The sequence below is a fragment of the Thalassophryne amazonica genome, chromosome 9 (assembly GCF_902500255.1).
Source record: "Thalassophryne amazonica chromosome 9, fThaAma1.1, whole genome shotgun sequence".
In the NCBI taxonomy this organism is placed as follows: domain Eukaryota; kingdom Metazoa; phylum Chordata; class Actinopteri; order Batrachoidiformes; family Batrachoididae; genus Thalassophryne; species Thalassophryne amazonica.
Genome location: NC_047111.1, coordinates 9436005 through 9463995, shown reverse-complemented (window position 1 = coordinate 9463995; position 27991 = coordinate 9436005). Strand labels below are relative to the sequence as shown.

Here is a 27991-nt window from a genome sequence, read left to right as displayed (position 1 = left end):
CTGACATGATGTCGTTGGAGGTCCAAACCCGAAATGTGGATCGGATCTTTATTCACAAAGAGTACAACAGACAGACCAAGCAAGCTGACATTGCCATGATCCACCTGCAGGAGCCAGTCCACTTCAGCGGTCAGTGACTTTTAAAGCTACTTACACTCTTCAGCTTTTCTCTCACCCATATGACTCCATGGTTCGGATGGTCTGGTCCTGAACCTCATTTTCCTCCTCATCTTCCTTTAACCTCAACCTTTACTTTATTCTTCTCTTGGACATCCATTTTCAACCCTCTTTTAATGAATATATTCATTGTGTCTTCTGATCATGTGTCCAGACCACCTCAGCCTACTTTCCTGGACTTTCTGTTTTTGTTGTTCTTCTGATTCTTTCACTGTAATTTTTTTTTCTGGTTTGCCACAAACTAATATTTTTAATATTATTATGACTGTTAAAATGTATCAAAATCTTGCTGCTGGAGTTCTAACCAAGAGAAGAACATTTTTTTTTTTGCCTCCACTGGCTTCCTGCCCATGTGAGGTCAGATTTTAAAGTTCTGTTAAACCCAGACATGAACCCCAACATTAACCCCTGACCCTAACATTAACATTAACCCCTGACCTTAAACGCAACATTACACTTCACAGTTTATCCCTATATTATACTTCCAGGTAGGGAATACAGTCTTGCCCCAAGTGAAGGAGTTCAAGTACCTCGGGGTCTTCTTCATGAGTGGGGGACAATGGAGCATGAGATTGGCTGGATAATCAGCGCAGCAGGGGCGGTGTTGCATTCGCTCTACCGTACTGTTGTGTTGACAAGGGAGCTGAGCCAAAAGGCAAAGCTCTCGATCTTTGTTCCTACTCTCACCTAGGGTCATGAGGGTTGGCTCATGACCGAAAGAACTAGATCGCAGGTACAAGCAGCCAAAATGGGCTTCCTCAAGAGGGTGGCTGGTGTCTCTCTTAAAGATAGGGTGAGACGTTCAGTCATCTGTGGGGAGCTTGAAGTAGAGTCGCTGCTCCTTTGTGTTGAAAGGAGCCAGCTGAGGTGCTTTGGGCATCTGGTAAGGATGCCTCCTGGGCGCCTCCCTCGGGAGATGTTCCAGGCTCATCCAGCTGGAAGGAGACCCTGGGGAAGACTCAGGACTAGGTGGACAGAACACGTGAACACGGGTTTCACAAAACGTGAATATCTTTCATGATATATATATATATATATATATATATATATATATATATATATATATATATATATATATATATATACACACACACACACACACACTAGCTGGGTACCCGGCACTGCCCTGGTTAACGTGTTTTAGACATAGGCCAAATGCCAATCATTTTAATCAAAACAATTGCCCAACATTTGTTTTTGTAATGCTGATGTCTTACAAATGTAATATTTAATGGGCTAAAGTTTGTCCAGCAGAACTATAAGCGGTGGACTCGCCAAACTAAGTGGAAATACTTGGTTAAAAGACAAACACATTTCAAGTCCTTCATGCAGACTTTGTTTTGCAATCAAATTTATAACAAAATTACACACAAAAGATAGGTAACAGTACATGTAAATATCAATGAATCAAAATTGAGGTAGCGGTGTTTTCACATTGCAATTTTACAAACATAAAATGGCGTTAAACAGCAAATGTAAATATTAGAATGGAGAAATATTTCTTCATGAAATTCACTAGTGTTTTCTGACCATTAGTTTTGAAGAGCCTCTTGATAGACAATGTTCCTTGTCATGCCACCTGGCGAGTGGATGTACAGCTGTTCTGGGTTAACAACCCTGGAGCAGCTGACATACAACTGGCTGTGGGAGAACACAGGCTCTGCCAGATTCAGTCCAACCACCTTAAGGGACTGTCCCTGAACCATGTTGATGGACATTGCAAAGCTGGGTTTGACTGGGAACTGCAGATGCCTGAACTCAAATGGCATGTCTGATGGGATAAGTGGAATCTTTGGTATAAAGACATCTCCCTTGGCCCTGCCTGTCATTACTGTGGCATCCAGGACTCTTGGCATCAACGTCTTAATTGTGAGGCACATTCCATTGCAGAGCTTGGGTGGGTCGAGCATGACTGGGACACCAACTTTGAGCACCAAGCTGTATGGTGGGAGGCCTGCTGGTGCCAGGCTGTTAAGGAATTCAATTGGGTAGTCAACCACCTCATCTGGATCAGGCACTGTGTCAACTGATATGTAGCTGGAGGCCTGTCCTGGAAGCTGGGCCAGAAGCTTAGTATTGATGTCATCCACTGGCAAGTTCTTTGGAGTACAATTTGAAGCACAAATACACCTGGAGCAAAATTAATGGAGTAACTTTAACTTTTGACCCCTGTACAAACTGAAACTGACTTTTGTCAACATTCTTACTGCGTTTACCTCATAACTCCATAACTTTCAGTCACAGATTGTCCAAATTATACCTTTTTTGGAATCTTTATGATCAGGCAAATAATGTGGTGTAGTTTTTTTATATGATTGGAGCATCTTTTTATTTTGACCCCTGTGTAATTCTTCAGTTGACCCCTACCTGGCTGCCTATTGAAAATTCAAGTGGCCAATCAGTTTTTTTTAAAGAGTTCATGTCTATGGATTATTTGTGATAAATATGATGCTTGTATCACCATTTGCAGGATTCCACTCTAAATATTCTCTTATCTGCTGCCCTATATATGAGATGTAAGATGCTGCTCCTCAGTGTTTGTCAATTGCCCTCAAAAGTATTGGAACACTTGGTATTTCACACATTTTAATTTGTTTATTCTATTTCAAATACATTTTTTCTAAAATTATCTTCCTTAACTCAAACTGAAAGCTCTACAACTTGATATAAATTAATTAAAAATATAAAATCCAGCTTCCTGATGAAGTGGTGTAAATAAAGTTCAAGACATATGTTTCCATCCCCTGACTTGTCTAAAGAAAACTGACAATAAAATGTATTATTATTTACAGGTTTTATCAAGTTTTAGAGATTTGCTTTCAGTTTGAGGAAGGTAATTTTAGAAATTTTTATTCTTTTTATTTTTTTATTTTTTTATTTATTTTTTTGTATTTCTTGTATTTAAAATGGCATAAACAAATTAAAATATGTGAAAATCCAAGTGTTCCAATACGTTTGGAGAGCACAGTATCCTGACCTTATGATGAGTGCAAAATGAGTGTGGTATTATTACTGTTTTATTTAAGAATGTTTATTAATCACTGTTGCTGCACTTTGTGTCAAATCATAGTCATATTGTATATCATACTGCTAATGATAATTCAGTAAGGTATATCTTCTATTATTCATTCCAAATCTAATGTGGAACTTGTTTACTAAGTACTTGTGTTTACTAAGGTACACATAAATATCTTTAAAAAAAAAAGAGTATTTCCACTTCGGTGCCTGGTCTTGAGAACCAGGGATGGTAGGTTGAAAAGCTTTTTTTATCCCATGGGAACTCTCCCTACCCACCTAAGTGGCTCAAGAAAATGGACAGCATGTATATAAGTGACATTTACATGACAATTTATATGACAATAAAGAGATACGATAATTTGGCCATATTGTACAGCCCTATTGTCGACGAGCTGAAAACTTTGAATATTAATTTACATCTACATTTAAAAAATGCTTAAAGTGGCAGGGGGCTAAGAGGGCTGTAATTAGGGGGGTCAGCTGAAAAGCAAAAAAGAAAAATGCTTAAAAAGGTGGGGTTGTATGGGGGCAGAGCCCCCCCCCCCCCCCCAGAAGATGAAAGGTTTCAGTCATGCTCATGCTCTCAAGAACCATTTTACTGAAAAAAGTCTGAAGGACCTAAACGACATGGTTAGATGCTGAAGTGCTTTGCTCGCTCATGTCCGCGACATATGCATATTATGACAATATTGAGATACAGTAATATGTCCATATTGTACAGCTCTACTGTCAACTTGCTGAAAACGTTGAATATTAATTTACATCTATATTTAACAACATGCTTAAAGTGGCAGGGGGTTAAGAGGGCTGTAATTAGAGGGTCAGCTGAAAAGCCAAAAAAAAAAAAAAACTTAAAAAGGTGGACAGTATGGGGGGCAGAGCCCCTCCAGAAGATTAAAGGCAAAATAAGGAAAATGCTTAAAAGGGTGTGTGTGGGTGGGGGGGGGGGGGGGGGGGGGGGTAATATTAATAATATAATAATATCTATAATAATATAAAAATTATATAATTTTACTAAGCAAACATTACATACACAACTACAACTTAATTATAAATCTCTATCATTGATTGAATCCAGTAATGTTTTAAAAGTAGTTTCTTTTATAGACAAATTTGATTTGTAAATGTTTGGTTGCCCTATATTTTCTTTTATTATTTGTAAATAATATTCAATAAGCACCTTATGTTCTTGTTTTTGTATTTTCATGTATGCAGCTATTTCTGAATTTTGTACAGGACCTGTTTTGTTTGGATTTGACACTCTCTCTCTCTCTCTCTCTCTCTCTCTCTCTCTCTCTCTCTCTCTCTATATATATATATTTATTTATTTATTTATTTATTTTTTATTTTTTTTAAGGAGATGCCATTGTCTCCTTCAGGGAGGTGGTGGTGTCACAGTTTGCATGTGGTTTAAGAGGTTTTAATTTGTCATCTGATGGTTAATAATCACATTGTTCCCTTTGATCTGTTTGGGTGTACAGAGTCAGTCTGCAGACGAGTGTCAGGAAGTGATTTTTTTAGGACTAATTCAATCAATCAATCAATTTTTTTATATAGCGCCAAATCACAACAAACAGTTGCCCCAAGGCGCTAATAAAGACACTTTGACTTTGGTAATCTTTCTGCTGACGTGCCAACAGATCCAACAGCAGTATCCAGCAACTCACCAACTGTAGGACCAGCTGTAGGACCAACTGTAGGACCAGCTGTAGGACCAGCTGTAGGACCAGCTGTAGGACCAACTGTAGGACCAACTGTAGGACCAGCTGTAGGACCAACTGTAGGACCAGCTGTAGGACCAACTGTAGGACCAACTGTAGGACCAGCTGTAGGACCAACTGTAGGACCAGCTGTAGGACCAGCTGTAGGACCAACTGTAGGACCAGCTGTAGGACCAACTGTAGGACCAACTGTAGGACCAACTGTAGGACCAACTGTAGGACCAGCTGTAGGACCAACTGTAGGACTGCTGCTGATGGTGACGCCTTGCTGGCAGAGGAGCCGAACCTCATCATTACCTGCTTTGAGTTGAAGCCATTGCAGGCAGCAGTGCCGCACCTGACAGCCCACCGCAGCTACAGCCTCACTGTGGTGGAGCATGGTGAGGCTATGCTGCAGGTTGTCAGGCTGAGGAAGGCTGCTGGACCTGACAGTGTCTCCGGACGTGTGCTGAGGGACTGCACTGACCAGCTAGCAGGAGTCCTCACCAGGACTTTCAACCTTTCCCTGTCCTAATTCATTGTCCCATCCCATCTGAAATCCTCCACCACTGTCTTCCTGCCCAGGAAACCCCCATTTCCACCTTTAATGACTACGTCAGTTTCACTGACACCAGTGGTCATGAAATGCTTTGATCATCTGGTCAGAGCTCACATCACTTCTCCCCAAAAGTTTAACCCTTATTAGTTTGTTTTCAGGGCTCATAGATCCACCAAAGATGCGTTCGCCCTCCATGCTGCATTGTCCCATCTCGAGCAGGACTATAGCTCTACATTCAACACCATCATCCCCCACAGACTGGTGAGCAAACTGATGGACATTTGACTGCCACACTCCACCTGCATGTGGATCCACAGCTTCCTCTGCCAGAGAGTCAGAGCAGGTCAACACACATCCTCCACCCTGAGCCTCAGCACTGGCTGTCCACAGGAGTGTGTGTTGAGCCTCCTGCTGTACACCCTCTACACCCCCGTTCACCATAATAACACCATGGTCAAGTATGCAGATGACACCACAGTGGTGGGGCTCATCTCGGCGTTGGGGGGGGGGGGGGTGAGCCCATCCATAGGGACGAGATTGAGAGGCTGACAGCATGGGGCACAGAGAACTTGCTTCTTGACATCTCCAAGACCAAGGACATGATCACTGACATTAGAAAACAGAAAGCGGACATTTCACCACTGATCATCAGCGGGGACTGTGTGTGTGTGTGTGGGGGGGGGGTGCTGACTTTCACTTCCTGGGAGTCCACATCAAGGAGGACCTGACCTGGAATTTCAAAACCTCTAAGCTTCTGAAAAAGGCCCAGCAGAGACTGAACTTCCTGCTTAGGAAATGTAAGATCACACACAGACTGCTGTGTGTGATGTTAGCACACAGCACCACCTTTTAGTGGTGCTCTGTTGAGAACATAATGTCCTACTGTGTCTGTGTGTGGTTCACCAGCTGGACAGTGGTTCAGAGGAAAATGCTCCAGAGGGTCATTAACGCGGCCCAAAGACTGTTTGCTGCTCCCTTCCCAAAGAAATTCATAGTGTTGTGTGGGCCGCCAGAAGAGGAGGTACTGCTGGCCCACCACCAGAGGGCGCCCTGCCTGAAGTGCGGGCTTCAGGCACGAGAGGGCGCTGCCGCCATGGACACAGCCGGGAGTGACAGCTGTTACTCATTATGTCCTGACAGCTGTCACTCATTCTTCATCATCTCACTCCATAAAACCCAGACGTCATCTCCACCTCATCGCCGAGATATCGTACTTCTATGGAGGTAATATCCTCAGCCATTTGTGTTTACTTATAAGCTGTATATTGTGAGTGTTTGCAGGAGTACCGGTCCCTCTTCCTGTGGAGGCTGAGTGAGTGCAGGACGGCACTCTTTTCCTCTGAGGGATCACTGTAAATTCATCAGCATATTGAGTGAGAGGTGGAGGTGGCATTCCCACCGTTATTGTTACTGTGTGTACACACACCCACACTTGACTGTCTTTGTTCTTCGCCAGCAGTACCAGATCCGACAGTCGGGGACGGTGATCACCTGGGAATTCGGGACTTGGCAGCTCCAGTATTCACCATGTTCGGTGGCGGCGGAAATCGTGTGGTTCCGGCTCTTCTCAGGACAGACATCTTCTATCCTCGAGCCTGCCCACACGTCACCTGTGTGGATTGACTGTAATCATATTCTGAGATTGTCTGTGTATTCGTTGTGCACCTTCACAACATTAAATTGTTATATTTTGGCTCATATATTGACCGTTCATTTGCGCCCCCTGTTGTGGGTCCGTGTCACTACACTTTTACAACACATAGCTCCCGTTGTCTAAGAAAAGTCTGTAACATCATAAAGGACACTTACCCGGGTCATGCTCTGTTTGAACGGCTACATCAGGCACATGCTACAGATTAACTAAAGCGAGGACAAGCACATTTAAGAACAGTTTTTAATCCATCAGCAACAGCCAAAGTGAACACAGTCAGAATGTAAAGGTGAAACGTAATAATGGGATTTTTGTAATCAGTATGAATGTATCTACGTAGATGTATCTACGAAACTGCAGGATTGTCTTACAGACATAAAGACATGGATGACCTCTAATTTCCTGCTTTTAAACTCAGATAAAACTGAAGTTATTGTACTTGGCCCCACAAATCTTAGAAGCATGGTGTCTAACCAGATCGTTACTCTGGATGGCATTACCCTGACCTCTAGTAATACTGTGAGAAATCTTGGAGTCATTTTTGATCAGGATATGTCATTCAAAGCGCATATTAAACAAATATGTAGGACTGCCTTTTTGCATTTACGCAATATCTCTAAAATCAGAAAGGTCTTGTCTCAGAGTGATGCTGAAAAACTAATTCATGCATTTATTTCCTCTAGGCTGGACTATTGTAATTCATTATTATCAGGTTGTCCTAAAAGTTCCCTAAAAAGCCTTCAGTTGGTTCAGAATGCTGCAGCTAGAGTACTGACGGGGACTAGCAGGAGAGAGCATATCTCACCCGTGTTGGCCTCTCTTCATTGGCTTCCTGTTAATTCTAGAATAGAATTTAAAATTCTTCTTCTTACTTATAAGGTTTTGAATAATCAGGTCCCATCTTATCTTAGGCACCTCGTAGTACCATATTACCCCATTAGAGCGCTTCGCTCTCAGACTGCAGGCTTACTTGTAGTTCCTAGGGTTTGTAAGAGTAGAATGGGAGGCAGAGCCTTCAGCTTTCAGGCTCCTCTCCTGTGGAACCAGCTCCCAATTCAGATCAGGGAGACAGATACCCTGTCTACTTTTAAGATTAGGCTTAAAACTTTCCTTTTCGCTAAGGCTTATAGTTAGGGCTGGATCAGGTGACCCTGGACCATCCCTTGGTTATGCTGCTTTAGACGTAGACTGTGGGGGGGTTCCCATGATGCACTGTTTCTTTCTCTTTTTGCTCCGTATGCATCACTCTGCATTTAATCATTAGTGATCGATCTCTGCCCCCCTCCACAGCATGTCTTTTTCCTGGTTCTTTCCCTCAGCCCCAACCAGTCTCAGCAGAAGACTGCCCCTCCCTGAGCCTGGTTCTGCTGGAGGTTTCTTCCTGTTAAAAGGGAGTTTTTCCTTCCCACTGTAGCCAAGTGCTTGCTCATAGGGGGTCGTTTTGACCGTTGGGGTTTTTCATAATTATTGTATGGCCTTGCCTTACAATATAGAGCGCCTTGGGGCAACTGTTTGTTGTGATTTGGCGCTATATAAAAAAAAAGTTGATTGAAAGTTGATTGATTTGTGCTGATATTGATATCTGCTTTATTTTTCTATTTTCTAATATGTATATGTCGTCACAGACATGAACGAGTGAAGCTCTTAAGCATCTCATCATGTCATTTAGGTCCTTCACACTTTTTTGAGTAAATGCTTCAGGGGAGCATTAACATGGCTAAAAGTGAGAAAATCATGAAATACCAAAACCTTAAAAATGACCTATGAACAACATGGTCATTGAATGAAATAGATATCATACCACTTGTGGTGGGGGCACCAGGGCTTATGAAGAAGAACCTGAAGAAATATCTCGAGGCAATCCCTGGTCACCCACGTGCCCATGAGGTGCAGATATCCGCAGTTAAGGGAACAGTCGCCATCTTGAAGAGAGCCCTCAGATACAATGCCAGTCATGATTAGGATGCAACTGCAGACCCTGGGTTTGGGGCCCAGTGCACTCTGTAAAAAAGAAATCTAAGAGAAATAAAATAAAAGACAAAATCCCAGATCCCATCAAGAAGATCCATCTAAGGAGGTGCAATAAAACTAGGGGTGTGGCAGATCTGATCCAATATCGGTTACTGGTTCTGAAACCAAGGTAATTGAAGTATCGGAAAATACCGATCCAACCTGCAGCATTTTCTGATACCAGAGAGAACCCTGTGAAACCTCTCAACTGCTGTTTGCTCTCTGCTGTTTACTACTCAGCTTGAGGATGCAAGGGGGACGGGGGAGGTTTCTGAGCTGAAGCAGAGCTGTTTCTTCCATGCACCGCAGCTGAGGGTTTTAAACCCTGGCAGCACCAAATTTAGACTCTTGAGTTCAAATTGTCAGTGCCGTCGAGGAAGGATTTTATGAAAAAAGAACTAGAAATGTGTGCTGAAAAAAATCAACCGTTTTGGCGTCCCATGGATTGAAACGCTATGAAAAGCAGTTTAGAGCACAAGAGCAGAGCTGCACAGAGTTTGTTTCTGTAACTCCATTAAAATTCTTCAGTATTAATCCAGAGTACCACGCGTGAGCTTTGCTGATGATACATTTACAAATTTAAGGTTTATTTTACAGTTGAAAGTCATCGTGTTTCTAAAAAGTTCCAACTTTGCTCTTAGCAAGAAAAGGGAGAGTGAGCCAGGGAAAGACAGGGAGGGAGGGATGGAGAGAGAGGGAGGGAGAGAGAGAGAGAGAGAGGGAGAGAGACACCGGGAAGAGAGATGAGAGAGGGAAAGAGAGAAAGAGACCGGGAAGAGAGATGAGAGAGGGAAAGAGAGGAAAAGAGAGGGAGAAAGCAAGCACAAGAAAGAGGAAGAGGACTTTTTTTTGCTCCAACACTTGCTTTGACTATATAAACTTACAGTTGTATGCAAAAGTTTGGGCACCCCTGATAATTTTCATGATATTCCTTTATAAATCATTGGTTGTCTGGATCAGAAATTTCAGTTAAATATATCAAATAGCAGAGAAACACACTGATATTTGAGAAGTGAAATGAAGTTTCTAGTATTTACAGAAAATGTCCATTTACAAATGTTTTTCCTCTTTGCATCTCTTCTAATGAGTGGCAACATGGGAGCCTCTAAACAACTCTCAAATGACCTGAAAATAAAGACTGTTCAACATCATGGTTTAGGGGAAGGATACAAAAAGCTATCTCAGAGATTTCAGGTGTCAGTTTCCACTGTGAGGGACATAGTGAGGAAATGGAAGACCACAGGCACAGTACTAGTTAAGAAGCCAAGAAAAATTGTCTCCACAGTGGTTGAAGGAGGTGTTTTCCTTACTGCCTCTGGAAAAGTTCAGATACAAGACAAGCAAAAGAAGCTTTTCTGAAACCTGGAGTTCTTTTATGGCCTACATCAAACTTTTCCCCTTACAATAAGTACTCTGATCATTTAGCTTATAGTTATAAGCTTATCAAAACTTATAGTTAGGGCTGGATCAGGTGACCCTGAACCATCCCTTAGTTATGCTGCTATAGACTTAGACTGCTGGGGGGTTTCCCATGATGCACCCAGTGTTTCTTTTTATTCACCTCTTTTTGCTCTTTATGCACCACTCTGCTTTTAATCATTAGTGATTGATCTCTGCTCTCTTCCACATCATGTCTTTTTCCTGATTCTCTCCCCTCAGCCCCAACCAGTCCCAGCAGAAGACTGCCCCTCCCTAAACCTGGTTCTGCTGGAGGTTTCTTCCTGTTAAAAGGGAGTTTTCCTTCCCACTGTCGCCAAGTGCTTGCTCATAGGGGGTCGTTTTGACCGTTGGGGTTTTTCTGTAATTATTGTATGGCTTTTGCCTTACAATATAAAGCGCCTTGGGGCAACTGTTTGTTGTGATTTGGTGCTATATAAATAAAATTGATTTGATTTGAGTCAGTGATGGGGATGGGGAGGAGGGCAGACTCTGTTGGAGCTGTGCTGGAGAGGAGGATGAGGACTCTAATGAAGGGCAGCCTGTGTAACACCAGGCATCCCTTACATAACAGTCTGCTCAGAGGAGCAACCGCAGCAACAGGCAACAGCAACTTTCCCTGCGCTGCAGAACAGAACGATATAAGAGCTCTTTTGTCCCCTCTGCTATAAGACTTTATAACAGCTCGGTCTGAACATTTGCACTTTATTTGTTAGTGATTTTTAGTTTAACTATGTATGTATTTTTTATGTGTCTATGCGTGGATGTGTTACTGCTGGACAACTGAATTTCTCATTTGGGGTATCAAAGTATTTATCTATCTTATCTTTATCTATCTATCTATCAACTATACAGCACACTTTGCACAAAGAGATGCTGTATGATGCTGTCATGCAGAGGAAGCCTTTTCTGCGTACATGCCACAAACAGAGTCACTTGAGGTATGCTAAAGCACATTTGGAGAAGCCAGCTTCATTTTGGAATAAGGTGCTGTGGACTGATGAAACTAAAATTGAGTTATTTGGACATAACAAGGTGCGGTATGCATGGCTGAAAAAGAACACAGCATTCCAAGAAAAACACTTGCTACCTACAGTAAAATTTGGAGGTGGTTCCATCATGCTGTGGGGCTGTGTGGCCAGTGCAGGTACTGTGAATCTTGTTAAAGTTGAGGGTCACATGGATTCCAGTCAATATCAGCAGATTCTTGAGAACAATGTTCATGAATCAGTGACAAAGTTGAAGTTGCGCCGGGGAATCGTGTGACTACCACAGAAATGGCAAGAGAGCTGGACATAGCACTTTTGCGGCACATTCCACTGTTACAGGAAATTTTATAATGAAAGATGTGCAGAGGATTTCGTGCGTCGGCACGGAGCCTCTCATGGCGTGCAACAAAAAAACACCTCCGTGTTGGAAGTCTCACAGGACATGTTGTGGCATGTGCAGTTGTTACACAATTTCTCAGATACTCGACTGAAAGCCATCGAAAGCCATCTGAATCTTCTGAATGGTTTCCAACATGGAGGTTTTTTTTTTATTGTTGCGTGCCATGAGCAGTTCCGTGCTGACGCGCGAAATCCTCCACATGTTTTTCATTACAGAATCTCCTGTAACAGTGGAATGTGCCACAAAAGTGCTATGTCCAGCTCTCTTGCCATTTCTGTGGTAGTTACACGATGTCCCGGATCAACACAGCGTTCAGTTTAGAAATGATCTGGTCGATCCAGCCTGTCGATGGCCGCTCGGTGTGCCACGCGCCCTCCACCGTTGTGGGCCGTCTTTAAAAAAGTTTTAACAGTCCTTAATCCGCATGACGCCGACAGAATATTCACCGATATCCATCTGAATCTTTCAAATGGTTTCCAACTGGCTGTCTCTAACAGTTTCTGAAAAAAATTTCATGGAGCAAACCAGTAGTTGCTCAGCCATTTCCCAGACAAAAGAAATCCCACGAGGGGGGTGGACCACTGCTCACACAAAGCCTACCCACAGGCGAATGACGCAACTGACAGGCGTGAAAAAAACTCACGCATGTGCACGAAGGTTCAAGCTTGGCTGATGCAATCACACATGATTCAAATCCATATAGTTTTTGAAAAAAATAAAAAGGTCCGTTACTTTTTGGACAGACCTCGTACAAATTAAAATAAATGGAAATAAATTAAATTGAAAAATCATCTGTGTCCAATCAGATTGCAGGATAGTCCAGTGCAACCCTGGCCTCCACTTTAGCTCCACCCATTGCCAGGAAGTGTTTAACATTTCAACATTTCAACACTGAGTTCCCCCGAGATTCCATGGGATCTCGCCTGTCAATCCAGGAAGTGTTTGACATTTGACATTTCATGTTGCACTGTGGACTCAAAATTTGGCACTTCCTGTTTGGGACTCCCTGTTTGGGACTCCCTCAGCCAGGTGGGATGCAGAGAGATGAGGACAAGGAACTATGAGGACGGAAAAAAACAGAGGTGAGTGACTGCACTTGTAACACTGGAAGCCTTGAACCACAAACAGTTCACTGTAGGCTTAAGGCAGGAATGTTCACAGTTCATGAATTGTCCTCAGAGGTCAGATGCTGTGTGTCTAATGACGCATATTCAATTAAGCAGGACCTGGCTTTTGAAATGACTCGGAAAGTTCTTATTTGTTCTGCATCAGAGCTCATACAGTTCTTGGGAATCTGTTCTTGGCACTATTTGTTGGAAACAGTTCTTGGAACTAGTTCTTGGAAACAGTTCTTGGCCATGCACAGTCACAAACAGGAGCAGCGTGAGAACGGGATCTCACAGACATGCAGGAACCTAGCTAAACATGGCAGAGCTATGCACTCTGAGGCAGAGAGCAGATGAGTTCCAACATGACGTAGTGCAGAGAGTGGTGTGGGAGCCAGGAGCATGCAGGAAGGATATGATTCCTTCTTTATGTTCTCTAATGCCATATACCAACACAGTGCAGAGTAGCTACCTAAACTCTGTAAGTGAGATAGAGTATCTCGTCAATAGTTTTACATCCCCATTGAAGACAACTTTGGATGCTGTAGCTCCTCTAAAAAAGAGAACATTAAATCAGAAGTGTCTGACTCCGTGGTATAACTCACAAACTCGCAGCTTAAAGCAGATAACCCGTAAGTTGGAGAGGAAATGGCGTCTCACTAATTTAGAAGATCTTCACTTAGCCTGGAAAAAGAGTCTGTTGCTCTATAAAAAAAGCCCTCCGTAAAGCTAGGACATCTTTCTACTCATCACTAATTGAAGAAAATGAGAACAACCCCAGGTTTCTTTTCAGCACTCTAGCCAGGCTGACAAAGAGTCAGAGCTCTATTGAGCTGAGTATTCCATTAACTTTAACTAGTAATGACTTCATGACTTTCTTTGCTAACAAAATTTTAACTATTAGAGAAAAAATTACTCATAACCATCCCAAAGACGTATCGTTATCTTTGGCTGCTTTCAGTGATGCCTGTATTTGGTTAGACTCTTTCTCTCCGATTGTTCTGTCTGAGTTATTTTCATTAGTTACTTCATCCAAACCATCAACATGTTTATTAGACCCCATTCCTACCAGGCTGCTCAAGGAAGCCCTACCATTATTTAATGCTTCGATCTTAAATATGATCAATCTATCTTTGTTAGTTGGCTATGTACCACAGGCTTTTAAGGTGGCAGTAATTAAACCATTACTTAAAAAGCCATTACTTGACCCAGCTATCTTAGCTAATTATAGGCCAATCTCCAACCTTCCTTTTCTCTCAAAATTCTTGAAAGGGTAGTTGCAAAACAGCTAACTGATCATCTGCAGAGGAATGGTCTATTTGAAGAGTTTCAGTCAGGTTTTAGAATTCATCATAGTACAGAAACAGCATTAGTGAAGGTTACAAATGATCTTCTTATGGCCTCGGACAGTGGACTCATCTCTGTGCTTGTTCTGTTAGACCTCAGTGCTGCTTTTGATACTGTTGACCATAAAATTTTATTACAGAGATTAGAGCATGCCATAGGTATTAAAGGCACTGCGCTGCGGTGGTTTGAATCATATTTGTCTAATAGATTACAGTTTGTTCATGTAAATGGGGAATCTTCTTCACAGACTAAAGTTAATTATGGAGTTCCACAAGGTTCTGTGCTAGGACCAATTTTATTCACTTTATACATGCTTCCCTTAGGGCAGTATTATTAGACGGTATTGCTTAAATTTTCATTGTTACGCAGATGATACCCAGCTTTATCTATCCATGAAGCCAGAGGATACACACCAATTAGCTAAACTGCAGGATTGTCTTACAGACATAAAGACTGTTGATTCCGACACCACTACAGTTCTAGTGCTGTTAGATCTCAGTGCTGCATTCATACTGTGAATCATCATATTCTGCTTGATTGGCTGGAAAATCATTTTGGGATTACTGCGATGTGCCCTTGCATGACTGACGTCATACTTGACAAGTCATTCTCACTGTTTTGTACATGGCAGAGCGGTGTTTGGGATTGCCTTTCACTGCTATGCAGATGATACTCAGTTATACATGCTTGCATAAGTGAGAAGTTGCATGTCTAGAAACTTCAGACTTTTAAAACTCTGATAAGACTGAAATGACGGTTCTTGGTCCAGTGAGACATCTGCATCAATTTGACCAGTTAACGCTTAGCCGTGGCTCGTGTGTCATACATCACACTGACAAAGTGAGGATCCTTGGTGTCATTTTTGATCCTACATTGTCCTTTGACCTCCACATTAGAAATATTATGAGGACTGCTTTTTTCCACCTGCAAAATATAGCGAAGATTCATCCCATCCTGTCTATGGCTGATGCTGAGACCCTGATCCATGCGTTTGTGTCTTCTCGATTGGACTACTGCAATGTTCTATTTTCTGGTTTACTGCAGTCTAGCATAAGGCTCTCCAATTGTTCAAAATGCTGCAGCCAGACTTTTGACATGAAGTGGAAAGTTCGACCACATTACATCTATTTTGGAATCTCTTCACTGGCTTCCTGTCCCAGTGAGATCAGATTTTAAGTTTCTGATACTAGTGTATAAAATTGTTCATGGACTGGCACCTCCCAACCTAGCTGACCTAATTAAACCTGATATACTGGCCCGGGCTTTGCGTTCTCAGGGTGCAGGACTACTTTGTGTCTCTAGGGTGAATAAGAAGTCTGTAGGTCATAGAGCTTTCTCTTATCGTGCCCCTATTCTATGGAATGAACTCCCTGCGTCAATAAAACAGATTCTGTGGAGACTTTCAAGTCCAGACTTAAGACGCACTTATTTTCCCTTTCGTATGGCTAGCATACTGATACAGTTTTGTTTTATGCTTTTTACTCTTTAAATTAACTTTATTAGTAAACGGAGCGTGCCGCGGCCTCAACTTTACCTAAATTGTGGGTCTTTTAGTGAAGCTTAGGGCTAGTGGCCGGCAATCACCTTAGTATTTCTTCTGTTTTCTTGTTGTTTAATGCTGACAAATTATCCTGTATTTCTTGTCTTTCTGAAGCCTGATTCTCTTTTTCTCTCTGTTTAAGGTGCAGCTCCATCCAGAGATGGGAGTTGTATTTGTGCTGGAGACCCTCCTGTCCTGTGCACCAACAGCATTTCCTGTATATTCGTTTTGAGAATTGTTCTGTAATTTGTGTCTGTATCATGGCCCAAGCAGAGGGTCATCCCTTTGAGTCTTGTCTGCTTGAGGTTCCTTCCTCAGAGGGAGTTTTTCCTTACCACTGTTACTCTTGGGGTTCGTAAGGCTAGACCTTACTTGTGTGAAGCACCTTGAGGCAATTCTGTTGTGATTTGGTGCTATATAAATGAAATTAAATTGAAATTCGCTCATATTACTTATTTAATTATACTTTTATGCGCTTCCCTGATGGCTTTTCCCATGTTGTTCTACAACCCCAATTCCAATGAAGTTGGGATGTTGTGTGAAATGTTAATAAAAACAGAATACAGTGATCTGCAAATCCTCTTCAACCTATATTCAATTGAATACACCACAAAGACAAGAAATTTAATGTTCAAACTGATAAACTTTATTGTTTTTGTGCAAATATTTGCTCCTTTTGAAATGGATGCCTGCAACACATTTCAAAAAAGCTGTGACAGTGGTATGTTTACCACTGTGTTACATCACCTTTCCTTCTAACAACACTCAATAAGCGTTTGGGAGCTGAGGACACTAATTGTGAGTGTCATGATTGGGTATAAAAGGAGCATCCCCAAAAGGCTCAGCCGTTCACAAGCAAAGATGGGGTGAGGATCACCACTTTGTAAACAACTCCATGAAAAAATCATCCAACAGTTTAAGAACAAGGTTTCTCAACATTCACTTTCAAGGAATTTAGGGATTCCATCATTTACAGTCCATAATATAATAAGAAGATTCAGAGAATCTGGAGAACTTCCTACACGTAAGAGGCAAGGCCAAAAACCAACATTGAATGCCCGTGATCTTTGATCCCTCAGACGGCATTGCATTAAAAACTGACATCATTGTGTAAATGATCTTACCGCGTGGGTTCAGGAACACTTCAGAAAACCATTGTCAGTTAACACAGTTCATCACTACATCTACAAGTGCAAGTTAAAACTCTACCATGCAAAGTGAAAGCCAAACATCAACAACATCCAGAAACTCCACCGCCTTCTCTGGGCCCGGGCTCATTTGAAATGGACAGATGCAAAGTGGAAAAGTGTTCTGTGGTCTGATGAGTCCACATTTCAAATTATTTTTGGAAATCATGGATGTCGTGTCCTCTGGACAAAAGAGGAAAAAGACCATCCAGATTGTTACCAGCACAAAGTTCAAAAGCCAGCATCTGTGAAAGGTACATGCTGAAAGGTACATCCAGGATTTGGAGCAACACATGCTGCCATCCAAGCAACGTCTTTTTCAGGGACGTCCCTACTTATTTCAGCAAGACAATGCCAAGCCACATTCTGCACGTGTTACAACAGCGTGACTTCATAGTAAAAGAGTGCAGGTACTAGACTGGCCTGTCTGCAGTCCAGACCTGTCGCCCATTGAAAATGTGTGGCGCATTATGAAGTGCAAAATACGACAACAGAGACCCCGGACTGTTGAACAACTGAAGTCGTACATCAAGCAAGAATGGGAAAGAATTCCACTTACAAAGCTTCAACAATTAGTGTCCTCAGTTCCCAAACGCTTATTGAGTGTTGTTAGAAGGAAAGGTGATGTAACACAGTGGTAAACATACCACTGTCCCAGCTTTTTTGAAATGTGTTGCAGGCATCCATTTCAACATGAGCAAATATTTGCACATAAACAATAAAGTTTATCAGTTTTAACATTAAATATTTTATCTTTGTGATGTGTTCAATTGAATATAGGTTGAAGAGGATTTGAAAATCATTGTATTCTGTTTTTATTTACATTTCACACAATATCCCAACTTCATTGGAATTGGCATTGTACTTGTGACAATAACAATAAAGGATATTGATTTATTCATTCATTCATACTGGATATGGAAGATTGGACACTCGATCAAGCAGGGACATCATTCTGCAAATCGCTGAGTGTGCTGTAGGTTTTATTATTATTATTTATTTTTATTTTCAGAATCAGAATCGCCAGAATCAGAATCAGAATCGCCTTTATTGTCATTGTAATTTGCATTGCAACGAGATTTGAGTGCAACTCCAAAAGGTGCTTTTCTGAGGTGCGAGTAATTGTTAGCCAAATAAAAGATAATAAAATTTAACAATAAATGATTCAAAGTATATGTACAACTAAATAAAATGTGGATCAAGTAAAATGTAACTGTGGGCTAATATTGCATGGGAAATATTGCACATGGTTTACAGATATTGCACAAGAACTTTGAAAAGGTGCAGATTAGTGATTTGTTATTATTCAGTGCAGTGATCACTCTGGGGAGAAAGCTGTCCCTGAGTCTGTTTGTCCTAGATTTGATTGACCTATACCGTCGGCCGGAGGGTAGTAGGTCAAACAGGTGTTTGCTGGGGTGGGATGTGTCTTTGCTGATGATGGCAGCTCTGCTGAGGTAGCGAGAGCTGGCAATGTCTTCCAGACTGGGCAGAGAGCAACCAGTGATCCCCTGGGCCGTTTTGATCACCCTCTGCAGCACTCTCTTGTCTGCTGCTGTGCACCCCTGTACCATGCTGTGATGCAGTATGTCAGGATGCTCTCAATGGTGGCTCTGTAGAACAACACCAGCAGCTTCTCCTCCAGATTGTTCCTCCTGAGCACCCTCAGGAAGTGAAGTCGCTGCTGGGCTTTCTTCACCACCACTGTGGTGTTGGCAGTCCAGGAGAGGCTGTCAGAGAGCTGCACTCCCAGGAACCTGATGAAGCTGACCCTTTCCACACAGTCCCCTTGTATGTAGAGCGGTGCTGGATCAGCCCTGCCCTACCTGAAGTCCAAGATTATTAGGCCCGAGTAGGAAAAAGTCCTATGAGGACCCTATTGTAATTGCGCTGTTTATTATTATTTATTATTATTATTATTATTATGGCCCGAGTAGGACAACGTCCTACGAGGACCCTATTGTAATTGCGCTGTTTATTATTATTATTATTGTTATTATTATTATTATTACTATTATTTATTATTAGGGCCCGAGTAGGAAAAATTCCTACGAGGACCCTATTGTAATTGCACTGTTTATTATGATTATTATTACTGTTATTCTGCACAAAATGAAATCCAAATTTCGGCCCTTTCCCATGCTCAAAAACTCACCAAGTTCCAAGTCGTACGGTCGCATCCGAATTTTGATATTTTGGGGATCACGCACATGGTCGCAACAAAACTGCAAAACAACGCCCCCTAGAATTTTTCAAAAAAATCCTCCGCATAGGGGTTTTTTTGTCGTAGCCTCACGAAATTCGGTACACATTTACCATGCTGGAACGCACAAAAAAGTCTCTTACTGTCATGATGAAACGTCAACAGGAAATCGGCCATTTTGATATTAAGTTTCGATTTTGAGGTAATTTTTGCCATTTTTGGCCATTTCCAGTACTTACATTTGAATGAACTCGTCCTAGGGATTTCATCCAATTGTCTTCAAATTTGGTCAACATCATCATGATCCCATGGTGATCAAAAGGTATCAAAAGAATGTAATTAGGTCAAACAGCGTGGCTGCTAGGGTTCGTCAAACTTTGGCAAGCTTTTCGGAGCACGCCGTATCACTTCGAATGGCCGTCACGCCCACATACTTCATCGTAGATCCTTCAAAATTGCTGGACATGATTGCGGCTCCACCCTGAATGTCTACATATATTAACTTCCCACCTCCAACATAGCGCCCCCAGTGGAAACAGGAAATGTCCTATTTTTACTTTAACAGGTCCTGATGTCGCATACGTAACCCCATCAACTTCATTCCACTTCTAAAACATGCAGAACAAGTTGGTGAAGATAGGCGATGATCGCCGTGAAGTTACGAGTAACGGCGTCCGTGTGACGGAATGAATAATATGGCCCTTTCGCCATGAAATTATCTTCTTTTTGACGGCATTAATTTTGTCATATCATCATGAAAATTGATACACACGTCAAGCACAGGCAACCTCTTACAATTCATAGGGGTGTCGCCCATGGGTGGGGCAAAATGCCTCAATAGCGCCCCCTTGAATCTTTCAAAAACCCCTCCCCATAGGGGTTTTTTTTTGGAGTAGGGAGATGAAAATTGGTACCCATGTGTGACTTGCATAGATGTACAATAAAGTCTCTTGCACCATGGGTCTACTCCAAACAGGAAGTCGGCCATTTAGAATTTTCTTGTCATTTTTGCATGATTTCTAAATGTTGTATTTGAACAAACTCCTACAAGGGATTTGGCCTGCAACAGGGACTGCTTAAAAATGTGGGTGGAAACTCCAGCCAGTTGGTCAGCGCATGCTTTGAGTACCTTTCCAGGTACACCATTGGGGCTGGCTGCCTTCCTGGGGTTCACCACCTTCAGCACACATCTCACTTCGTGTTCCTGAAGTGTTGGCGTGCTAGTGCTGGAGGGTGGTGGGTGTGGAGTTGCAGCTGGTCTGTCTGCTTCGAAGCGGGCAAAGAAGCGGTTTAGCTCCTCTGCCAGCGAGGCGTCAGACCTAGCATTTCCTGGGTTGCTGCTTCTGTAGTTGGTTATATGATTTATTCCCTGCCACATCCTTCTGGGGTCATTCACAGCGAAGTGGTCCTCTATCTTTTTCTTGTAGGCAGCCTTGGCCTCCCTGATGCCTCTTTTCAGGTCAGACCTGGCCACGCTGTACAGGGCCCTGTCCTCCTATTAAAAGGCAGTGTTGTGGCTTTTTAATAGGAACTGGACTATGCTGTTCATCCAGGGCTTCTGGTTCGGAAAAACCCTGACCCTTTTGTTGACGGTGACAGTTCTTAATGTAAGAGAGTACGGTGTCAGTGTACTCCTGCAGGTTGTGGCTGGAAAATAAATCCCATACAGTTCGTGAGAAGCAGTCCTGTAGCTGGGAGAGTGCTCCCTCAGGCCAGGTTTGGATAGTCTTTCGTTGTGGCTTGGTTCGCCTCAGCATGGGGGTGTAGGTGGGGGTGAGGGACAGGCAGAGATGTTCTGATCCAGCAAGATGGGGAGGGGAGTGACTTTGTACGCATGTTTTATGTTTGAGTAAACATGGTCCAAAGTATTTTTCCCTTTGGTGGCACACTTCATGTACTGGACAAACGTAGGGAGCACAGTCTTTAAACACGGTTTGTTGAAGTCACCAGCAACAATACAAACGCCATCTGGGTGGGCCAGCTGCTGTTTAGTTACACAGGCAAGCAAGAGCCTAAGGGCTGTGCTAACATTAGCATCAGATGGGATGTAAACAGCAAACACAACAACTACTGTGAACTCCCTTGGGAGATAAAAAAAAACTCTTCATGAGACTGCCAGCACCTCTAAATCAGGAGAACAGTGAGAGTCAATGACCCTGCTGCTGCAGCACCACTCGTGGTTCACATAAACACAGAGCCCTCCACCTCTGCACTTACCCGAATCACTGGTTCTGTCCTGCCGGTGTAGCGTGCAGCCTGCTAGCTCGATTGCAGTGTCAGGGATCAGTGGGTGAAGCCATGTCTCTGTGATGAAAATAACACTGCAGTTCCACACAAAGCTGTTTGTAGCCATCTGTAGCTCCAATTTGTCCAGTTTGTGGGTGATGGATCTGATGTTTGAGAGGAAGAGGCTCGGTAATGCTGGCCTGTGAGGTTGTTTATGTAGCCTAGCATCGGAGCCAGACCAACATCCTCGCTTCTGCTTCCTGTCTCTGCGCCGCCTTCTCCGCCTGCTGGGCAGGCTGGTAATCCACGGAGAGCCTGGTGTTCTCACTGTCTTCTGGGATGTTATGGTACTGGTGGAATTCGCTCGTAACCGACAGTTTGTACCTCAGACCGAGGTCAATAAGGTTCTGACAGCTGAAGCTGTGTTTCGCTTTACAAAACTTGAAGAATATACGCGAAAAAAGTAACAAAAACAAGCACCAAATTGGAGAGCTAAAAGCCGCTGCACCCGTGAGCGCCGCCATCTTTACTTATGTTATTATTCTTTACTTTATTATTTATTTTATTTTGTTTTGCCATTATTGGAGACAGTGGAGGAATTTCCAGAGTCTGTTCACATGCATAATAGCAGGTTAACAAGAGCTGAGCACTTTGTGTGCAAATGTGTCATTTGTCTTCATCTTCAAGTGGACACCAGGGAGACACCAACTGAGATACTGTCGCTCGTTTGCTTGTTTGGTTGCTATTTCATGTCTCCAACTGCTCTCCAATAGTCGTGCCCAGTGAGATAAGACTCTAACCCTAAAATTAACCCCTGACCGATGGCTTTGAACGTTTGTTTTGCTCATCATTTTTATCTTTTCCTGGATCAACACTAAACTTCAGCAGGAGCAGCCTTTTGTTTGAGGAGCTTTTTGAACTTGTTCTGCATCAGGACCAAAGTATGTTTGTGGACAGACAATCAATGACTGCACCTGGAAAATGAACCAAACAAAATATAAAAATCCAAAATCCTGGATACAAAATGTTGCGTCCTTGTCCAACAGTTCACGGTCTGACTGATGTCATATGGTTACTGCAGTTTTTATAGTGTTTTGCATTATGCAGTCTGACCAATAGACTTTAATAATGATAATGAAAATAATAATGTATAAATAGATATCCAACTCAAAATTTGCAACTAGAGTATTTTTTTCATATTTTTCATTGATATTTGATATATATGTAACCAGCAGGTGTCACTGTGCACATTGTTAGTAAACCTCACTCCAACAGCTCAAAAGGATTTCACTGGTCACAAGACCAGAGCCCTGGGTTTTAGCTTTCTGCTTCGAGACTTCCATGACGAGGATAGTGAGTTCGCGTCCCGAGGGGAGCGAATGGGCGGAGTCATAACAACACAACGCAGAGTGCAGCTGCTACATATACAATATATATGTTTATTGTTTCTTTATAATTGATGACAGCTAAAGTGCAGAGTATTCTGTTCAAAACACAAACCACTGGGTGTGTTTTTCAGCTTTCGTGCAGCCCGTGTGTTTGCCTCCTCTCAGTCAGGAACTGCAGGCAGGAACCAAATGTTTCATTGCTGGATGGGGACGAGACAGTGAGCAGGGTGAGTGCATGTGCATTGACATGGCATTTACAAACAAACCTGAGCACATTATAAAAACATATATACGGGGCTATCTGACCATAATTTGACTTTGACTGCTAGGAAGCTGACTAAAAAGAGATTTTGCTACTTTGGTAAATTAAACAACAATGAAAATGACATGAAATCCTTTATCCCAAAATCCCTCAATTTGAAAGGGAACTAAAACATCTCAATTGGGAACATATTTTAGCCTTGGAAGACATTGATGAATGCTGCAATTCAATCACTGCAGCAATCACTCAATTAGTTAATAAATTCAGTATTCAAAAAAAGTGCAAAGAAAAGGGAAACAATCTCCCATGCTAAATAATGATATAAGGAAACTCATGAAAAAGAGAGATCTGGCCTTGAAGTCCAAACTCAGCATAGATAATTTTACTTTTAAAAGCTTGAGAAATAAAGTAGTGAAATAGCTGAGGAAAGCACAAGCTTCCTATTATACAAATCTTATAGGCAATTCTATGGGCAACAGTAATTCTCTTTGGAAATATTTGAATAATCTGACGAATAAAACAACCAAGTCCAAAGGAATTAAAGAATTAATTGTGAATGGCAAAATTATTAATGAAAACACCATCATGGCCAATGAATTTAATAAGCACTTTGTGCTATCAATCGAAGAACTAACAAGATTTTGAGAGAGCCACATTTGAAGTGAATCACTACAGTGCTCTTCTGAATACTTTTGTCTACAAGAAAGTGAATGAGAATGAAGTATCAAAGATTATCCAAAAACTGTCCAGCTCCAAAGCAAATGATATCTGTCATATAAATTCCTGCTTTCTCAAACGTTATAGTAACTTGTTAGTTAAACCTTTGACATGCCTTATTAATTTGTCCATTAGAAAATGTAAATTTCCTTCAGGCTGGAAAAAAGCTGTGATTGTCCCAATTTTTAAATCAGGAGTCCAGGACTCTATGCACAACTACAGGCCGATAGCAATTTTACCTGTATTGTCAAAACTTACTGAAAAAGTTGTGGCAGCTCAACTGACTGACCACTTGGAGGCCAACCAGTTCCTCCACCCACAGCAGTTTGGCTTTAGAGCAGGGTATTCAACTAAGATCCCCAACTGCTGCTTCATAGAAAACATTAAAAATTCACTAGACAAGGGTGAAGTGGTAGGAGCTGTGTTTGTGGATCTTAAAAAGGCATTTGAAACAGTCAGTCATAGCCTCCTTTTAGCCAAAATGTCCACATTTAACATTTCCTCGGAGGCGATGAAGTGGTTCACCTCTTTCCTGCAGGATAGGGAGCAGTGTGTGAGAGTGGCCCAGGATAAATCCTCCCTGATAACATCTTGATGGGAATATCTCAGGGCGCCATACTGGGGCCACTGCTTTTTGGTCTCTTATAAATGACCTTCCACTATCTTGCCCAGATGTTCGCTGCCAACTTTACGCGGACGATGCAGTTTTTTATGCACCCGCAAAGACACCAGAGCAAGCTGCAGATGTTTTATCTGCATGTATGGCTGAGGTTAGTCAGTGGCTTTTCAAAAATCAATTAGTCCCTAACCTCACTAAAACAGTGTCTATGTGCTTTTCAATCAAAACAAAAATTAGAACACATTTTAAAATAGTTTCCAAAACAGCGAAATACAACAAGTAAATGAAATGAAATATCTAGGATTGGTTCTTGACCCGCAACTAAAATTTGATGAACACATAAAGAAATATCCAAAACAATACAAAGAAATATAAATTGTTTAGACTTATCAGGCACTTCATTCCAAACCAGCGGCCCTGCTGTACATGCATGGGATGATATTCTCTCATATTCCTATTGCATGACAGCATGGGCCCAGGCAGCTCCCTCAGCCACAAAGCGCATTGGTTCACTTACAATCAAGCAATCAAAATTATGGACAGAAAACCAATCCGTCATCATCACTGTCAGATTCTTCACAAACATAACTTATTGAGTTTTGACAGTTTTAGCAATTTCTGTTTTCTAAAATTATTTTTTAAATGCTACCACAATTTGGGTCCAGAACCACTTAGGGAATTTATAGGGAGACCAAACTGCAGCAGGACAACAAGAGGTAGCTTAAATCATAACTGTACCATCCCCAAGTGCAGAATCTCGTTTGAACAGTCAGCCTTTTCTACAAAAGCTGTAACTCTGGAACTCACTGCCCACAGATATTAAGGCGATCAGTGAGTTGAAAATGTTCACCTTTAAACTTAAATCTTGGCTTAAATCAAACCAAAACTGTACCCACCAGTAAACATACAACCCTGGCAAAATTATTGAATCACCGGCTTCGGAGGATGTTCATTCAGTTGTTTAATTTTGTAGAAAAAAGCAGATCACAGACATGACACAAAACTAAAGTCATTTCAAATGGCAACTTTCTGGCTTTAAGAAACACTATAAGAAATCAGGAAAAAAAAAATTGTGGCAGTCAGTAACGGTTACTTTTTTAGACCAATCAGAGGGAAAAAATATGGAATCACTCAATTCTGAGGAATAAATTATGGAATCACCCTGTAAATTTTCATCCCCAAAACTAACACCTGCATCAAATCAGATCTGCTCGTTAGTCTGCATCTAAAAAGGAGTGATCACACCTTGGAGAGCTGTTGCACCAAGTGGACTGACATGAATCATGGCTCCAACACGAGAGATGTCAATTGAAACAAAGGAGAGGATTATCCAACTCTTAAAAAAGGGTAAATCATCATGCAGTGTTGCAGAAGATGTTGGTTGTTCACAGTCAGCTGTGTCTAAACTCTGGACCAAATACAAACAACATAGGAAGGTTGTTAAAGGCAAACATACTGGTAGACCAAGGAAGACATCAATGCGTCAAGACAGAAAACTTAAAGCAATATGTCTCAAAAATCGAAAATGCACAACAAAACAAGTGAGGAACGAATGGGAGGAAACTGGAGTCAACGTCTGTGACCGAACTGTAAGAAACCGCCTAAAGGAAATGGGATTTACATACAGAAAAGCTAAACGAAAGCCATCATTAACACCTAAACAGAAAAAAAACAAGGTTACAATGGGCTAAGGAAAAGCAGTCGTGGACTGTGGATGACTGGATGAAAGTCATATTCAGTGATGAATCTCGAATCTGCATTGGGCAAGGTGATGATGCTGGAACTTTTGTTTGGTGCCGTTCCAATGAGATTTATAAAGATGACTGCCTGAAGAGAACATGTAAATTTCCACAGTCATTGATGATATGGGGCTGCATGTCAGGTAAAGGCACTGGGGAGATGGCTGTCATTACATCATCAATAAATGCACAAGTTTTCGTTGATATTTTGGACACTTTTCTTATCCCATCAATTGAAAGGATGTTTGGGGATGATGAAATCATTTTTCAAGATGATAATGCATCTTGCATAGAGCAAAAACTGTGAAAACATTCCTTGCAAAAAGACACATAGGGTCAATGTCATGGCCTGCAAATAGTCCAGATCTTAATCCAATTGAAAATCTTTGGTGGAAGTTGAAGAAAATGGTCCATGACAAGGCTCCAACCTGCAAAGCTGATCTGGCAACAGCAGTCAGAGAAAGTTGGAGCCAGATTGATGAAGAGTACTGTTTGTCACTCATTAAGTCCATGCCTCAGAGACTGCAAGCTGTTATAAAAGCCAGAGGTGGTGCAACAAAATACTAGTGATGTGTTGGAGCGTTCTTTTGTTTTTCATGATTCCATGAAAGTAACCGTTACTGACTGCCACAATTTTTTTTTTCCTGATTTCTTATAGTGTTTCTTAAGCCAGAAAGTTGCCATTTGAAATGACTTTAGTTTTGTGTCATGTCTGTGATCTGCTTTTTTCTACAAATTAAACCACTGAATGAACGTCCTCCGAGGCCGGTGATTCCATAATTTTTGCCAGGGGTTGTATGAGAATGAATGAATGAGATGAGTGAGATGAGAGTTTGAATTGCACTGTTCTATTTATTATAGATGTTCAAATGTAAATTAAGATGTTTTTTAGGTCGTGTTAGAGTAGAAAAGCCTAACCAGGGATGGGAGTTGTAAATTAGCACTTGTTGCTATACTCTGTATGCATCACTTCAGCTACAAGCTTTGATTTGTAGCTATGTCTGATTGTATTGTCCCTGTCAAATAAACTAATAAATAAAAAAAAATAAATAAAAATGTTAGAACTCACAATGAACTGAATCCTGAATGGTTTTGATTTGTGCCATTAAACAATGTGGTAAATCTGTGGTTCCAGGTTCCCTGCCTAATGTTCTGCAGGAGGCCCAGGTTCCTTTGCTTGCTCGAGATCAGTGTCAGCTCCAGCTCCCAGAGTACAACATCACCTCCAGCATGTTGTGTGCTGGATACCCAGAGGGTGGTGTGGACACCTGTCAGGTACATTGGGCCTATCTGGTTCTGGGTGGAGTTACTTTGATTAAAATAGACAGTAGATGCAGAACAGTCCACTGTGATCTGGATCTAAACCTAAACTACCTAAATTTCATGTGAGTTAATATCATGCATGTGTTTAAATGTCCATTCAAGGAAGCAGACATGGAGGACTCGAGGTTTTTGGTAAACTTGTTGGAATTATAGGTTGACAACAACACCCCTCCAGCGTTTAATGTGTGAGAAGCTGCTGAGTGTCCTGACACTGTGTCCTGGACCTCGATGCATGGCAGAAAGTGAATGAATTATTCTGGGTGTGTTGACCAAATTAAAAGTCTGCTGTTTTAGGGTCCAAGCACCATTGAAGCTGGTGGAAGGACCTGTTGTTTTTGTGCTGGTTTTTGTTTTGATTTGTTGTTTTCCTCGGCACAAAATGTGTTTGGGCAC

General features: G+C 41.8%; 1 protein-coding gene and 1 long non-coding RNA gene across 2 annotated transcripts; one reads left to right on the top strand and one right to left on the bottom strand.

Annotated features, from left to right (window-relative positions):
* The first annotated feature begins 8 nt into the window (after positions 1 to 8).
* Positions 9 to 27669, top strand: LOC117517265 (enteropeptidase-like). The gene is made up of 3 exons (XM_034178211.1): positions 9 to 129; positions 23070 to 23165; positions 27411 to 27669. Exons 1-3 carry the CDS (start codon positions 9 to 11, stop codon positions 27662 to 27664), a joined length of 471 nt encoding a protein of 156 aa, XP_034034102.1. The 3' UTR covers positions 27665 to 27669.
* Positions 1017 to 22803, bottom strand: LOC117516721. Its single transcript, XR_004562533.1, has 3 exons — positions 22793 to 22803; positions 18071 to 18076; positions 1017 to 1112 (listed from the first exon to the last, which is right to left on the bottom strand). It is a non-coding gene; the product is annotated as an uncharacterized LOC117516721 (long non-coding RNA).
* Positions 27670 to 27991: the final 322 nt, after the last annotated feature.